General features: G+C 37.7%; 1 protein-coding gene across 3 annotated transcripts in view; it reads left to right on the top strand.

Moving 5' to 3' along the window:
• Window positions 1-17,623, top strand: part of ikzf2 (IKAROS family zinc finger 2) — a 55,394-nt gene that overhangs the window by 25,303 nt on the left and 12,468 nt on the right. For all 3 annotated transcript variants that reach the window (XM_036587656.1, XM_036579922.1, XM_036595522.1), the window contains exons 4-5: window positions 2,359-2,550; window positions 8,262-8,429. In XM_036587656.1, the coding sequence (XP_036443549.1) occupies window positions 2,359-2,550; window positions 8,262-8,429 (360 nt within the window). The remainder of the gene's footprint in view (window positions 1-2,358; window positions 2,551-8,261; window positions 8,430-17,623) is intronic.

Genomic DNA, 17,623 nt, shown 5'->3' with positions numbered 1-17,623 from the left:
AATCTTTGAGATTGTATTGCTTTTAAGGCTTGGCTGTCATAGTAACTGCTGCACTCATGCTGGGTTGGTCTCACTTTATTTGGATAGTTCCCTGTAGATTATTCTACAAATGTTCAGCCTGTTAATAAAGCATACAGCTGATTTTCAGCAGTACTAGCTTTTAGGATTAGGACTTTATTGAATGATGTTTAGTTGGAGTAAGTGTTACATTTTGGGTAAAGGAAAAGTTAAGTTGATGTTAAAATACATTGAGATAAAAGTTAAGATGATATCAATACATATTTAGACAAAAGTTAAGATGATGTCAGTAGATAGTAAGATAAAAGTTTAGATGGTGTCAATACACATTTAGACAAAGTTAAGATGATGTCAAAAGATATTTAAATAAAAGTTAAGATGATGTCAATAGATATTTAGATAAAGTTAAGATGATGTCAAAAGATATTTAAATAAAAGTTGATGGTGATGTAAATACACAGTACTGTGTAAAAGTCACGCTTCGTTTGTTCCATTTAACAATCCGAAACAACTGTTAAGATGTATTCCGGTGCATGTGGGCAGTCCTAGCCAATTTTTTTTGTTTTTGTTGATTTTCTAAGTGAAAATAAGTAAACACTTCCACTACAGCAGTGGTCTCCAACCCTTGTCCTGGAGAGCTACCTTCCTGCAGAGCTTAGGTCCAACCACAGTTTACCACACCTGCTCAACTCATTGGCTGAATCAGATGTGTTAGAGTTGAGTGAAGGGAGGGGCAGTTTACTGAATACTAAACTCTCTGCCGGAAGGTAGCTCTCAGGTTGGAGACCACTGCTTTACAGAGAACACACTTCTGCACATTTTAATGCACAATTAATGTTTATTTACTGAATTTAACATGTTGGGGAAAAATAAAACATAAAATGTGAAGTACAAAAGTAATTGCACATTTAATATGCAAATAAATAGAAATTGTGACACTTAAATCTACAGAAAATTACTGTAGACTAGGTGCTAATGTATTTCCACTTAGAAAATCATTATGTGTAATTTGACACGTGGTGTTCAAACTTTTGGATATAACTGTATTTAACCTCTTTAAGGTTTATTATATACTAAACGCTTATTATTCAGTATCTACAGGGACTTCATTGCAAACTGGCTGAGCTTATATGAGGTTATAGAAGTGTGTAATAAAACGTTGATCCTGCCAGTGAGCCCTGGCGATTTAGGGGCTTAAGAGAAAATCACACACTCAAGACTCAACAATTAAATATAATATCAAAATGTTCAGTTATTTTAAAGTGTCTACAGTTAACCTTTATTACACCTTCCATTCTTTTCCAGACTTGCTTGCAGAAATATTTCTCCTCACCTCCAAAGTTCAGTCTTAAAAGCTAGTTGTATTTCCTGCCTCTCAGATTGAAGTAATCCCAAAAAACACATTCAGTGATGTTGAGGTCTGGACTCTGGGGTGGTCAGTCTACATTTTGGATTTGCAAACATTGTTCTTTTTTGTATATTTTCTTTTCTCAGTGAGGCTTCTCTGCTACACATCCTTACAGACCCATAGCACTGAGTTGTCTTCTCACAGTGGAAGGATGGACAGAAACACCTGTGGATGTTTTCAGATCTGAAGCAGCTTGATTTTCTCCTCTCTCTCAAAGATGAAAGCTTTAAGTGCTGCTTATCTGATGGGGACAGTTTTGGTGGTCTAGCAGGTCTTGCATGGTTGTTAGGAGCCCCTCTTTCTCTGTAGCTTTTAATCACTTTTTGAACTCTAGTTTTGGAAACTCCTGTTTTTTCACATATTTTAATTTGACTTTCTCCTTCCTTATACAAGTGGATTATCTTACATCTAGCCTCACTGAAAAAGTAGTAACTGCACTAAATGGCTGTTTGGACTGGAAAGTAAATAAGTAAAGACCTCTGTAAATTACATTTAATAAAAAAAAAAAATCAACCAATATTAATAGATAGGTAGGTAAAAGGTGATATCAATAGATAATTAGTTGAAATGTAAGACAACGTCAGGTTAAGCATCGACAGTGGACCATCTAAGTGTAGACTATGTTTATAACATAAGGACTTGTATGTGTTTGTGCGTGAGGTGAAGTAAATTGCACTCAGCAGTGGGTGATAACTTTATATCATTATCCTCCTGTTTGAATTCATGCTGCAGCTGTCAGTTATCTATGTTTTTGATCTACAATCTCGAACCATTTTACAGAGAGATCCACCCTCACACTTATCTTCTGTTAAATCACATACACTTCATCTCAGACCATTTTATGCTGCTTTACTTTTATAGCCCCAGCACTGAGCTGTGTAAAACTGTGATGTTAACTAAGCATTTCATTTTCCATGCCCTTTTTATTCCAGCTCATACAATCAAACAGGAGGAGGGTGCTGAGGAAGAAGCAGAGAAGAGAGTGGCGGGCCGAGATGAGACAGGCCACAGTGGTGAAGAGGGGTCAGTACTGGAAGAGCCTATGATCGACAGTCCAAACAACCTGCAGGACGTTGGACCGGGCACAGAGGGGCCGGCTGATACAGGAGTACGATTACCCTCCGGTAAATGTGCATTGCATCTCTTCAGATGTCTGCATGCTTTTTAACCTGATTGTGAAACCCTCTTCTTACATTTCGTTTGATCTTTTCTCACTCGGTACCTGGTTGAAACAAGTGCAGAAATCCTGTGAAAGTGTCTCAACTTTGAATGCACACTCATGTTCATAAGTAGAAGAGGAGATACTTTATTATGATTATTATTGTCTTGTTTGGCAGAAAGAAACCCTCCCTTTACATTCACATCGGTAGAGAATGTTAATAGGATGTAAATATAATTAATTACTTAGCAAATATATGATAATACATACTTTAAATTGATGGTTCCTTAGGGGTTCTTTAGTAAACAAACTGGTTCTATATAGAACCATGAACACGCAAAGAACCCTTTGCATGATTAAAGGGTTCTTTGCATCATGAAAGGGTTCTATATAGTCTGCATAGTATAGTACATGGTTCTATATAGAACCCCTTGAAAAGTGTTCTATATAGTACCAAGAAGGTTTCTTCTATTGTTACAATGTCGAGCTTGTTACAATAGAAGAACCCTTTTTAGTGCAATATAGAACCCTTTCCAAAAAGGTTTTATATAGAACCACACAGCACATTATGTATCAATCTCAAGAACCCTTTCACAATGCAAAGAATCATTTAATCATGCGATTAAAGTTCCATTTTCTTTACAAAAGAATCCTTCAAGAACCATCTTTTTTAAGTGTGTAGTACAGCAAAAGGACAAGTCTGGGCTTGACATCTTAGTTCTAGATGTCATATGCTTCATTATGATGTCTCATTGCAGTAAAATTTCCGTCTGAAATTGAGGAGTGAATGAGTTTACCTGGTTGTGAATACAGTTCGTTAGAGAAGAATGCCTGAGTCAGAGGAATTATCTCAGCTCCACAGGCTTCTGATTTGCCTGAAGAAAACAATGGAATTCTGTTTTAGCCAGGATCTCCTTAGCTTCAAGTGCAACGTTTCTTTTCAGTACTTAAATTCGGAGGCTGAATTAAACAAAAGGCTACATAAATTGTGTTAAAGACATCCAGAGAGAAGTCATTCCAATCTAGAATCTACAGGGCAGAAAAGGTAAAATGTAAACTCGATTTTTGGTGCTCAGTTTGAAATTTGCTCACTCTGTCCATCTCAGTGAGTGACATCATCACCTTATTTATCAGACAGGATTAAGTTGTCTGATATGTGAGGTTTAACAAGCATGAAAATCATTCAATTCAGAAAATCATTCAATCAATCAGTTTTTTTAATGAGAAATATAGATTTGAGAAGAATTGCTATATGAAACACCTCATACAGTTTAGCTGAGCAGGATGTGTTGCAAGCCATGATGATCATGAATCTCCACATCTAGACCAAAAGCAAAATTGTATATAGTGTGTGTGTGTGTGTGTGTGTGTGTGTGTGTGTGTGTGTGTGTGTGTGTGTGTGTGTGTGTGCGCGTGTGTGTGCGCGTGTGTGTGTATAAATATAAACAATGGTGCCTGGTTAAATAATTTAAAATTGATTTTTAGTAATATTTTTCAAGTTAAGTAACTGAATTCTCAGTACTGCAACACACTGAGATTTGAAGATAAATCTGTAAATAATGTAAATAATTTTCCTCAACTTTTCTTTTCAAAGTCTTGCTATACCATCACGCTAAGTATTTTACACACACACACATATATATATATATATATATATATATATATATATATGTGGATTTAAATATCTACAAACAAGTTTTGAGTATTTATTTATATTAGAGGTGTATTTTGCGTGCAACAAAATATCTATTAAATTTACTTTCATTTTTTCTTAAACATAGATATAGCCCTAACCACAACCTTAACCTCAACCCAAAACCTAAACCTAACCCAGGTACTAATCCAAATCACAAACCAAAAGCTATTGATAATCAGTTTCTCCACGTAGTTTATTAATAATTTGAACATCTATTGGGGGCTGTCCAAGTAAAGTGTGACCATTTATTGTTTATTATATTAATAACATGTTGTACATTAGTCTTAAACTGTTTTTTATTTCAAATTTATGTTCCTGTTAAAAGGAATTTTATAGATTTGTGAAGTTTAGTGACTTAATTTGAGTGAAGTGAAAGCAATAGCCTTCATATCGCTGTTGTCTGAAAAAACCTTGTATCTCCAAAATGGTAAAGGAAAAAACGTATTTTACTTTTAATGGAAGTCAATGGAACCAGACATTTTTCCAAGTAAATTTGGGCCGTTTCCTTTGGTCCATTCGTCATGAAATTTACACACAATGTAAAGGGCAACAGGCATTTTCAAATTATGTCAAAAACTAAAAAAACATAAAAATGGAGATATGAGGTTTTGTTCCGACAGCAACGATACATAACTTTCACCAAATACTGATTCACTTATAATAATATATATTAGTCCTGCTGTATCTTCAGTACCAGGGAACCTGTTAGGGACTTTATTTATTTATATAACTCCCTGGAGGAAAACTCACATCAGTTTTACATGGTAACTATGATAGCTTGATATATGAATACAGAGCCGTTGTCAAATTTGACCGTGGTGTAAAGTCACTTCCATTGCGAACTATAATGTATCTAAATCATGCCGTACACTCGCCGCACTTGACTTTAACGTACAGTGAGCAAGCCTAATAAATAAATTTGATCTAAGTAATATAGTCTGTGAGAGCTGATTCACAGCACTGCTCTCTTCCTCCTTTCAAGCATGTGTAAGTGGGTGTGGGGAGAGGTGAAAACAATAGCTTGGGCTTGGAAAGCCTTCTCAGGGAGAGTATCCCAGGAATCCTCCACAACCTGTTCTGGAGGTCTTGGCTTATGCTGGTGCTGCTGTGCGTTCATCAGAAACTTCAGGCTCCGGTTTCAGCTTTCCTAATCTGTATTCTCACAGCTTCTGACACACCAACCGTCACCGGTAGCATCTCTACACACAACAGATTAAATATCCAACCAGCACTTAGATGTCCTACTTAATGGGCCTGTTTGTATCGGCCAAAGACTTTCGGTGACCGAGCTGTGGGAGGTGATTCAATAACTGAACCAAAGATTTTCACTTTAAGTCGAAACATACCTGCCAAGGTATATAAAATAACTACGTGTTAATACTTTAGGTACATTTTGTTTCAACACTCAGCTTCATGTTCATCAAAGTATCTTCTTTGATAAGAAGACCAGGTTTTGTGTAATGATTTTACAGTTTTTTCCAAGCTATCGGCTAAAGCGCATATCGAAACCCGGGTAACGCTTTCTTTTACTGTCCTGTAAGTTCGAGGTATTAACCAGGTAAATGTGAGGAACTCTAAAGTACACTCTTTAAAAAGATAGATGTTCAAGAGGTCTTTAGTAAAGATCTTTAGTAACACTTTATTTGAATAGTCCACTTTAGATGCTTTGTAGATACTTTCAAGTTACATTCAACTAAATATTTACTAAATTATCCATAATTGTCTTTAACTCTAAACCTGCTCTAATCCTAACCTTAACCTTAACCTCAACCCAAAACCTTAACCCAACCCTCAGCCTGGTCCTAGCCCTGACCCTGGTCCAAACCACCACTGTTTAGAATCAACTGAGTTTCAACAGACAGTTAATTAACAATTTGAACATCTGTAGATAATCTATAGGGGATGATAGTGGACCAACCAAATAAAGTGAGACTGAACCTTTTGAAAATGGTTCTATATAACACCAAAGTTTTTTTTTATTATTATTGTTACGGTTGCAGGCTCCTTTTTGGTGCTATAAAGAGCCATATACAACACATTCTCCATCAATCTGAAGAACCATTTCACCATGCAAAGTACCTTTTAAGCATGTCATTTTTTGAGTGTTTATGGTTCTATGTAGAACATTTGTCTTTACCAAAGAATCCATGAAGAACCTTCTTTTTAGGGAGTATAATAGATAATTATGTTGGGTAACATTTTAGCTATTATGCTGATAAAGAACACAGAAAAACATCTCATAATAATTCAGAGTATAAATGTCATAAACAGCTATAAAAACAAATTGAAAATGACTCCAAGCACCAGATAGTTGTGGGGGATGGGGTGGGGGGGTAAAATATCGGCAACAATTTCTGAAGTAAATGCTAAAACCACAATAAGAATCATTACTTTCTTTTACAAAGAATATTGACACTAAGAATACTAAGACTCTTTGCACTTATTCATGTACAATCTTTTTATGTCATATAACTGCACAGTACTTTTTACCCTGAATTATTACACAGTACTCTGGAGACTGTAACATATAATTTCCTGGTTAATAACTTCAACGTTTTGGTTATTTCAGTGTAATTTAGTTAGACTGTGTCGGAACCTACCATCATGTTACTCAAAATATTTAGCTAACACTTTGGAGTGTGTACCAGACTCTTACCTGGTTAATATCTAGAACTTAAGGGGCTGTAAAAGAAAGCATTACCTGGTTTAAACACCTGAAAAATTTGAGTTCTGTTGAGTGCTGATGTTACAAGGAGATAAAATGTGTAGGGTATGTCAAATTTTGTGTACCTTTGTCAGTTGGCAAGGCCTAAACAGCTTTCAGTTTAATATCTTACATTATCACAAACTGACAAATATTTTATTAAAAGCAATTTGATAATCTAAGTTTCCCCAAACTTTTGACAGATTGTCTGTGTTTGTTTTAAAGCAGGACTTGGCTAAAATGAGAGGAAAGCCTGGGATAGGCTTCTCATACGGTATGGGAAAAATGTACCTCGCTGAGATAAAAAGACCTAGCCTGCCTATTCAAAGCTCAGAGACTTCGTTCGGTCATAAAAGAACTCGATGGAACTTCAGGGTTGGCTCGAAACACTGCCTGTGGCTATGTTAAGCAGCAAATGACCTTTAGTTTCATGAGACTGCGCTGTAGTAAGCCTGTGTGGTAAGCCAGGCCGGCTGAGAAAGGGCCGAGCTATTGAGATCTAACACCTTCTCATCACACCACTCTATATATATAAAGATGAACAATGCATTTTAGGAGTCACTCTTGATGGTGGTTGAATACTGTTAGCGCTCTGGGTCAAAACTGAAACCGCGCCCAATCCCTCCATCATCTGTGAACATTCTGAGGCTTAAGACTAATCTGGTGTGACTGGATGAGTTGTGGTGTTAGTATTTTACTTTTGAATGTATTAATCTGACAAACTTATATAGAGAGTCAATAACTACAAGGTCCAATATTACAATCACACAGGTGCAATATTTACAATCACATAGTATGTATACAATATACACAATATATACAGTTATCTAGATGTTCATTATGTGCAATATATATATATATATATATATAGTCTGAACTACTTGCAGTATATTGCTGTTGTTGGAGCAAAACCTTGTATCTTCAAAATGGTAACTTTACAGGAGAAATCTTTTCTTTTTTTCCATTCATCATGAAATTTACACACAATGTAAAGGACAACATGAATTATTAAAATTATGTCAAAAACCAAAAAATTACAAAAATGGAGATACAAGGTTTTGTTACGACAACAGCGAGTTGCAGCTTTAACTATAATTCACTCAAAGATATATATATATATATATACATTTAAGTAAATGCATCATTTAAGAAAGAAATAAATGTAAGTAGTCAACTGGTCCACTGATTAGTCAAGCACTCTGTATAGAAGGGACAGTCCTAAAGAAGTTGTATGTTTCTCTTCTTCACATTTGTCCAATGCTCTGGTGTCCTGCAGGTGATCGGCCCTTCCAGTGCAACCAGTGTGGAGTTTCCTTCACGCAGAAGGGTAACCTGCTGAGGCACATCAAGCTGCACACGGGGGAGAAGCCCTTTAAATGCCCCTTCTGCAGCTACGCCTGCCGCCGCCGCGACGCCCTTACCGGACACCTCCGCACGCACGCCGGTCAGTCTGCTCCCGCTACACGCTTCCTCTCCACTTCTAACAGAACATTTCCCAACTAGTAGTGACTTTCCAACTACACTTCTTTCCAACCTCTTCTCTCATTATTGAGCCATCAATTATAGATTTCCTTACATTGGTGGTGATGGGAACCAGGAGTCGTGATGTCTACAACATATATGGCTTTTGAAAACATGTTTAAGGCCTACATTTTAACTCAGATCTATTGTACAACGATGTGTCAGGCATCAGGCAGTGTATACTTAACCATTTAATGTAATGGGCATTGAACTCTTTGGATGTCTGGTTCCTATCACCACCACTGTAAAGAGTTCTGACTCAGTAAGTTTCTCTAGAATGCAAACTCATGCATACTTCTTTACGTCATACACACTCTTCAGTAACGATATGACGATTAGTCAGATTAGAGTGAGATCTTTTACAAAAGTATCTGTGCTGATGGTCTTTGTTTCGTACTTTGTGAAATGTGGCAGTGTGCAATGATTGCTATAGTCATAGGTGAAATGCATGTATTCAGTCATGGTTGATGAGGGGGTTCTCCTCGCTTTGTGTGGTTTCCATTCTCACTGAAGTAGTACTACGTAAAACATTAGAGCAGGGGTGTCAAACTCAACCACTAAAAGAGCCATATAAAAAATCTCAACAAATCTTTGGGCCAGCTGTGTTTTTATTTAATTTTAACTTAAGATTTTGCCACGACCCCAGCTGGCCATTGTTTGTTCAATATATGCCAAAACTACAATGGCAAAAAACAGGCACTGAATGCTTGATTTAAAAAATAATTTTAAATAAAAACAAATTGTTTTATATTAAACAATAGACCACATTATCTGCAGATCACTGTTAAACCTCTTTAAATGTCCCCAGTGCACAGTATGCAGTTTTTCAAAACTGCTCATTCGCCTAAACTAGAAACCTGGCATCTTTTTTTTTTGTTTTATTTTGTTTTTGTAGTGCAGTCCCTTAGATCACTGTTGGGGAAGAGGTGGGAGCACACATTACATTGCAATGCATGCTGGGAACTGTAGTGCAGTTCATGGTGAAATGGGCTAATATTAATAGAAATTTAAAATAATTTTGTGGGCCAAATAGAATTGTGCCACGGGCTTGACTTGGCCTGCGGGCCTTGTGTTTGACACATGGGCATTAGAGGATAGAGAGAGAGAGAGAGAGAGAGATGCAGTGTATCATCATTATTTATCCCCTACAGACCTGTATGTGGGCCCACACTCTCAGTAGTACTGCAAACTGCATTTATTCAAATTAGTTACATAGTAGTTACAATGTAATTAATACTAGTTATTGAAGATTCTTAATTAAGATGAATGAAACTGAATGATGAACTTGCAGCGCTGGAGTGATTGTTTTTAAAACTGATATTTGGCCTCATTTTGCGTCATACTTTCTGTAATCTAGCAGATGTGCAAGGTGTGAAATGCATTTACGCATTCAGGGTTACTTTATCTCTAGATTAATGCCTTAACCTCTAAGGGACCCATATATGGGCGCACACTTCCCTTCCTCACTCTTATATCGACAGAGCTTACATTTCAATACATTTATCTTAAACTGTAAGTTAGGCTATTGTATATAGAGTATTGTGTACTATAGTACAGTATGTACTGTAAGTCCTGGGTCTGTCTGACATGAGATCTGAAGACTGTGGCACTGACAGTGGTGTGTGCCAGTTACTGAGCGAATGATTTCAGTCAGAATGACCCAGTCTACGTCAGCCTAGCCTAGCTGAGCCTACCTCCACCAAGCTACTTCCTTTCTGCTGAACTCTGAGTCCACTTTGGAGGGCTCGGAGGGACTTTTACAGACGCACTAGCGAGCGCTGTGGTTAAGCCACTTAGGACATACTCTTCCTGTTGCCTGCAAGGCCTGCGAACCACCAAAGGAAATGTTCTGTCGCTCGCTCACATGCTCGCACCCTCTCTCCTTCTTTTCCTGTCTCTCTCTGTGTCTCTCTCTCTCTCTCTCTGTCTCTCTCTCTTTTTCTTTGTCTCTCTCCTATCCTTCCATCACTCAACTCATATATATTTATTTGTATTTCTCTTTTCTCCCAATTTCCCTTCTCTCTCTCTCTCTCTCTGTCTCTCTCTCTTTCTCCCCATCTCTGCCTGACTCAGTTTTATCTCTCTTATCTCTCAATTCCCCTCTTTCTGTCTGTCTCTTTCTTTCTCTCTACTCATCTGTCCCTGCCTCCATCACTCTCTTCTTCTTCTCTCAAGCCTCATTCCTCTCTCCTTTTTTTTTTTGGCCACCTCTCTCTCTCTCTCCCTCTCTCTCTTCTTCTTCTTCTTGTCTCCTCTTCTCTCTCTCTTCCTCTGTTTCTTCTTTTTCTTCCTGTCTCCCTCTCTCTGTCTCTCTCCCTCTGTCTTTTGCTTTCTCTCTGTATCCTCCACTGTGTCTTGCACCTTCTTTCTCTCTCTTGCTCACCCTCTCTCTTTCTCTCCCTTCCATCACTCTCTTCCTCCATCATTCAGCTCAAAGCTTTATCTCTCTTTTCTTTTTGCTCAGTTCTCCTTCTTTTCTCCCTTCTTTCTCCCTCTATCCCTTTCTCTCCCATCTCTCTGTTCTCCACTCTTTCTCTCCTTGTTTTTCTCTCTCTCTCCCTCTCTTTCCCTCCATCTGTTTCTCTACCATCTCTCTCTCTGTGCCCTCCACTCTCTGTTTTTTTCTCTCTTCCTCTATCTCTTTCTCTCTCTCTTATCTTGCTCTGCCTCCATTATTGAGCTCACAACTTTATCTCTCTTTTCTTTTTTCTTTTTTTTTTACTCAGTTCTCCTTCTCTCTGTCTCATCTCAACCTAAGGGAAGTGTCACTTCACTAAGCAGCACTCTGTCTAACCCACTTTCATATTATCACTCCATCGTGGCTCGTGTGCTGTAGATCCGGGTCATTTGATACCATCAGCAGTGACCTGGACCAGGCCTGAGTGAGCTGTCACCTCGGGACAGGCTCATTGAAATGCGCAGGGAGAGAAGGAGCAGGTCTATCTCTCTCTAATCATGTTTTGCTGCCTTTCTTCGTCTTTTCTCATTTCCTGTTTTTCAGAGCTAATCGCTGTCAGCACCTGGGATAGTACAGTTTTCTAGGCCAGGCAGTTAATTTGTCAGGGGTTTTGTCACGTTTTTGTGCACACAACATATTCATATGCTCAACTTTAGCAGTTTAACCCTTTAAAGTCTGCCAAACTGATGCCAGGTCCAGAGTTTGCTTGCTCACTTTCAGACCTACACAACTGACACATTAGTTTTGACTATAACTTGCATAGATATTTCCTATTCGATGAAAAGATAAAAGATAAGATTAATTACTGAATTATAAGCCTGGAGTTTAAGCAATTATGATGCAGTTAACTGTGTATTTATACACAATAATGCACAATATGTTTGTGTGTTTTTATTAATTTGAGGATGAAATTTTATAAGGAAATTAAAAAAATCATAATCCTAAATATAGAAAATATACAGAAAATGAAGAGGATTCAAAGAGGTTAAAGAGCCTATATTTCACTTGTACATGCTTATATTTAGTGCTTATATAGTATAATAGAAGTTAGCAACTAATCCACAGTAGTTACTGAATAGTAACTAATTAATAAATGAGTACTAAGCTTGGAGTTAAATCATACTTACTGAGTAATTCACAGTTGTTACTGGATAATAAGATGGGGTTAAGCACATCACATTCATGTCGCAAAACAGGGAGTAACCACTTCAGCCCACGTACTGTGGCTCCTGAGAGAACTCACAGCTTTCACGATGTGCAGCTTTGTGGCCAATGGCAGCAGTTGAGTAGCTGGTCGTCTACTTTCAGAAGCGTGCACAGATCCTGTGAGGCTGCGGTAATTTGTTGTATCACAGCCCACGCCAATGTCTAGCTCTGTGTTCCTCAACCCAGCCATCGTCTCTAACTCTAATCCTAATTTAGCTGCTGGTTAAGTATTCCACTTCAACTGGAAGATGGAAATTGGTTGAACTCCTGATAGTGAATAGGATTGCAGGCTGTGAATGAACAGCTAAGATAATCAAGTCGAGTCAAGTCAGAGTTTATTTACATAGGGCTTTTTCACAAAAGCAGCTTTACAGATAAAAATCCAGGTCTAAGCCCCCACGAGCGTCACCAATGGTAATAGTGGCAAGGAAAAACTCCCTAAGAGCAAGAGAAACTAATCCACAAGTTAGCCAAGCCAAGCTAGCTAATTAGCTTACTTTATTTACACTTCATCTAATAAATCAGTTTGGTAAGATCTACAGAAGGCACAGTCTGATAACAGGGATTGGCTCAATGTCAGCATCACGTTATCTAATGCTGAATTGGAAATCAGAGGGGAAAGAATGAGTGAATCCAATCCAATCATGTAGCATGTAAAGTGAAGTGATTCAATTAAAAATACCTAATTTTAAAGCTTAGTAGTTTTTAAAGATGAAAGTATTTAAAGCCAATACTCAAGGTAAGATAACTGCATATATTAATATAGGTTGGGTTTGGTGGACTATTGAACTCAACTCACATACAGCATAGAATCATTTCAATGTGAAATTGTGCCTGCATTTGTACGACTTCTATAAACCTTTCTCATTCTGCAAAACTACACACTATGGACAATGAATGGGACCCCCACACTGTTAGAAATAAAGGTTCTGTGCAGGTACATTTTTCATTCAGCAAGGTGCAAACAATGTAAATGTTCCCTCAAAGGTACAACAGTGGTTTTAAGGTCCAATTGTGTACCTTAAATAGGTGTTTTCAGGTGAAAAGTATAGATTTGTATCTTTTCATAACAGAATGTTTTAAAACAGAACAATAAAATAGAAAGCCTGGAGACGAGACGGGGTGTGTGGAGTCAATACAACTTACAGTATCATTTCATTGGGTTATGATACATTTATTCCCTGACTAAAGGTACTGAGACGTTCCCTTGAGGGGACCACCCCAGAGACAAGAAGGGTACTGCCCCAGTGACAGTTTTGTACATTTATTTCTGAAAATGCACTGTCAAATCTGAATCATGATTGGCTCTTGATTTTTCCTGTTACATATGATTGGATGCTATTTTTTCTGGGTAATAAATTTTTTTCTGCTTCGATGCTCAGGGGGTGCCAGACACTGTTCTGGTCCATACCAACCCTAGCCTGCACCAAATATTTAATGTCCTTGGAGTAATACTCCTGCATCTTTCAACCCTATCCATCTGTCTTTGTGTTCTATCTGCTCATGGGCTTCTATTACACGTGGTTTTGAGTTGGGTTTATGTACTTTTTTGCATGAAAGCACATGAAAATGATTGTCTAGGCTCTGTAAGACCATAAGATGTTGTCGAGCATAAGAAAACGGCTGGAGAATTCCCTTAATGGCTGGGTTCAGATGTATGGGGAGGTGGGATGAAGGAAAAATGTGGACGGTCTGGTGGGCCCTGTGGAGTAGGTTGAGAAACACCAGCCTAGCTTCACTCTTTTATGATTACCATCAGTATTTCAGGCAGGGAGTGAATAGCACCCTTTCTGCTGGATGCTTTTGTCCTGTTTGGCTCCTGGATGGCCCTCCTGCACCATGTCGGAATGTGAGGAACTCGGGCAGGTTCAACTGCATCTTGCGCAACACGGCGCTACATGAAAGGAAAGGCCTCTTCCCCCTGCGTATGTGTTTGGCAGCAGGGAGACAGGTGGCAGACCGCCCAGGAACGGGGCAGTACAAAGAGAGAGAGAGAGAGAGAGAGAAAAAGAGAGAGAGAGAGATCTGAACATGTACACTGAACTGCTTCACTTGCACTTAATTTCACATGCATAGAAGCTGCTGACTGGTTTCAGGTGTGGCTGAAAAGCTTGCTTAGCAGAACTACGTGTTTTGGTGACTGTGCATTTAGTAGTGTGACAAGTGGTGGCGAAGTTGATTTATTTCCGTTTTTTTTAGATGTGCACATGCAGATGTCTCTGTGTGTCTTGGGAAGTTTATGTATTGTCAGTGCTGTAACATAAATGTTGTATCTCCATAATAGCAACTTTTTAAGACAACTTCTAAGATGCAGTACAAAATGTTGCATTGTAAAATGACAGTGCTCTACTACCAGCAATGTCTCTGGTAAGTTACTGTTTATTTACAGTACTCAGACTGTGATATATAATTACTATACTGTGTTTCTAAATACAGTTGTTTACTAGCCTCAGGCCAAGACTCAATATCATTACGTATCATGCTAATCTAACCCCATGAACCATGTGAGCCTAGTACTGTGCCTCCCCCCCCACCCCACCCCTTGCCAAAAAACAGCTGCTTGTTAAAATCTTCCACCAGAGAAGTTACACCATGTCCAATGACAGAACATTATTAACAGTAAATAACAGATAAAATGGCAGAAATAGCTGCGTTTTTTGCATCTGGTTTAAATAAATACTGATATTGTGCAAATTGTCACTCATCCCTGGTGCCAGTGTGCCAGTTTGGCCGGATGGTAGCGGTGTTAATGCTGACTGTGCAGAATGTAGTTATCATTTTCGATTATTAAGTAATATTACAAGCCAGCCCCGTTAGTAATTAAATAGCAATTATATTACCCCCAGGGAAAATCTAAGTCACCTGTGGTACATCATAACAAATTTGGATCATGATAATATCAATATGGCAATAATTACAGCAGTTACATGCACCTATGCCAGGCATTAAGACTACAATAAGTGCAGCAACCAAACATCTATTAATTATAATATTACAAGATGAGCTAATTATCTGAAACACATTTTTTTGCATTCAAAAATGTTTTAGGGGAGGAAAAATTAAAATCACCTGTGAAATATACTACAGATGAAGAAAGAACAGCAAATAGTCAAAATCTACAACACTGTAAGGAATGCTGGGAATCTATGCCCCATCACTATTCTCACATTTCGCTCTGCTTTACAAATAACAGATAATTACTGTAAAATCCAACTCTTTAACTCTTTTCGCTTGCCCTGTGCATCCCAGAATGCAGCATTTTTAAAAGCTGTATTTATGGTATACAGTAGATGTTTCTGCTGTATTATTACACCAGTTGTCTTATAGTGGAAGTGAAAGCCACTCCAGTCTATTCCGAGCCAATTTGACCATTTAATGGCCGTTTTATTCATGACAGTGACAGTGTGTCCGAACAGCAGCACAGAGGCAGGTATTTTATTTTTTTAAAATAGATGGTTTGATGGGCATGTTCACACAGCTGGGCACTTCTGCTGACGAACTACAGTTGATAGGCATTTACTTGAAATGTCATCTCCATCTCGCGATTTCCTGTTTTCAACCTGAATGGATGCGGTTAAGTGGGCTTTAATGCAACACTTGAAGTATTTGCATGTCAAGAATAGATGCTGAGACAGGGATTTTTCTTGCTCATCCAACATCTGCTCAGAGAGCTCGGTACGTTTCTCTGGATGTCAGGTATTAAGGCGGTAATCTTTCAGGCATCTTTTAATTATATACACGTATGTTATATCCTTCAGTATGTGTATGCCATAGATACTGTGTAAAAAAGATCTTTTTTGTCTGTCCACATCCTAACATGCAGTCTGCAGGTGCTGTCCCAGTTCACTGGACCAAACCGCTGGGTTTCTTTTTATTTCCATTCTGTGGTGTAGCTCGCTTCTAGCTGCGGAGACGGAATCTCCTCTGAGGTGTCGACAGGCAGCCACGTTCCACTTACTGTAAGGATTAAATTGTGCAAATGCGAGTGCCAAAAAAAATTCTCCTTTCTAGAAATATTGAAAGCGTGACAAAACCAGACATCACTATCATCATTATCTCTTACTCATACTACTCAGTTTCCAATACATTGACCCAATGACATATAAGTACCCTGAAGATACTGACTGAGTGGTCTGCCCCAGATTGACTAATTTTACAGACATTCATGAGACAAGCACTATGACTCAGTCAAAGGCTCTGCCCTATTTGTTTTTGTTTGATATACTTTTGTGTCATTGCTAAAAATGGAGAGAAAATTGGCTGAAAATAACAATAATTGCTGGTGAGAATCAGTCTGGCATTGCTGAAAACTCATTCCACTGATACAACTAGCTGTATAAATGTTTTAGGCTGAAGATAATGAAATACATTTTCTTTTCCTGTTCAGTCAAATGAGCTACACACACACATATGTATACATATATATATATATGTAGTTTAACTTTACAGTAGAAGGAAAAAACATACTCTACTTTTAATGTAAGTCAATGGAACCAGACTCTTTTCCAAGTAATTTGGGTCATTTCTGATGGTCCATCCAATATAAATACAAAATGTATGGGACAAAAGGTGTGTATTTCAAATTATGAACAACGACAAAAATGGAGATACAATGTTTTGTTCCGACAACAGCAATATATGTATGTATATATATATATATATATATATATATATCACTGTTGTCAGAATAAAACCTTGTATCTCCAAAATGGTAACTTTACAGGAGAAGGAAAAAACACTCTTTACTTTTCATGTAAGTCAATGGAACCAGACCTTTTTCCAAGTCATTTTGGGCTGTTTCTTTTGGTCCATTCATCATGCAACAGGTATTTTCGAAATATTTCAAAAACTTAAAAATGACAAAAATGGAGATATGAGGTTTTCTTCCAACAACAGCGATACATACTACGTAACTGTACAACATATAATAGCAGAAGTGGAAAATATTAGCAAAATTGTACTTTGTTACTATACTTAAGGATTATTGGGAAGATTTGTGCTTGTACTCTTACTCAGTTACATCATTACATTTTTTAGATCTTCAATCTCAAAGGCCAGGAAACTTTTTTCCCTTTTCCTTTTGTCCTGTATTTGGATTCATTGCTGCTATTAAAACATCCAATCAAGTTCATATGACTTTAAAATGAAATTGACCACAATTATGCAAAGTCTTTGTGCGAGGACTGGTATCACCACGCCACACATCACCGACCAAAGAAAACTTAAAAAAATTGGTTTGTAAAATCATCTTCTTTCTGCTTTTACATTCTTGAGTACACTGTAAAAAGTCAGATCAGATCTACCTAAAAAAATTACTTCATGTGGTAACAAGAAATCAAACTAGTTTTATTCAACTTAAAAAATCCTTTGAAGGAAAGAATCGTTCATTTATTTAGGCTGAATAAAACTAGTTAATTTACATGAAGTATTTTTTTAGGTAGATCTGAGGAGCT

The sequence above is a fragment of the Colossoma macropomum genome, unplaced genomic scaffold, assembly GCF_904425465.1.
Source record: "Colossoma macropomum unplaced genomic scaffold, Colossoma_macropomum, whole genome shotgun sequence".
In the NCBI taxonomy this organism is placed as follows: Eukaryota; Metazoa; Chordata; class Actinopteri; order Characiformes; family Serrasalmidae; genus Colossoma; species Colossoma macropomum.
The sequence above is the reverse complement of the archived record's forward strand: the minus strand, read 5'-3'. Positions and strand labels throughout refer to the sequence as shown.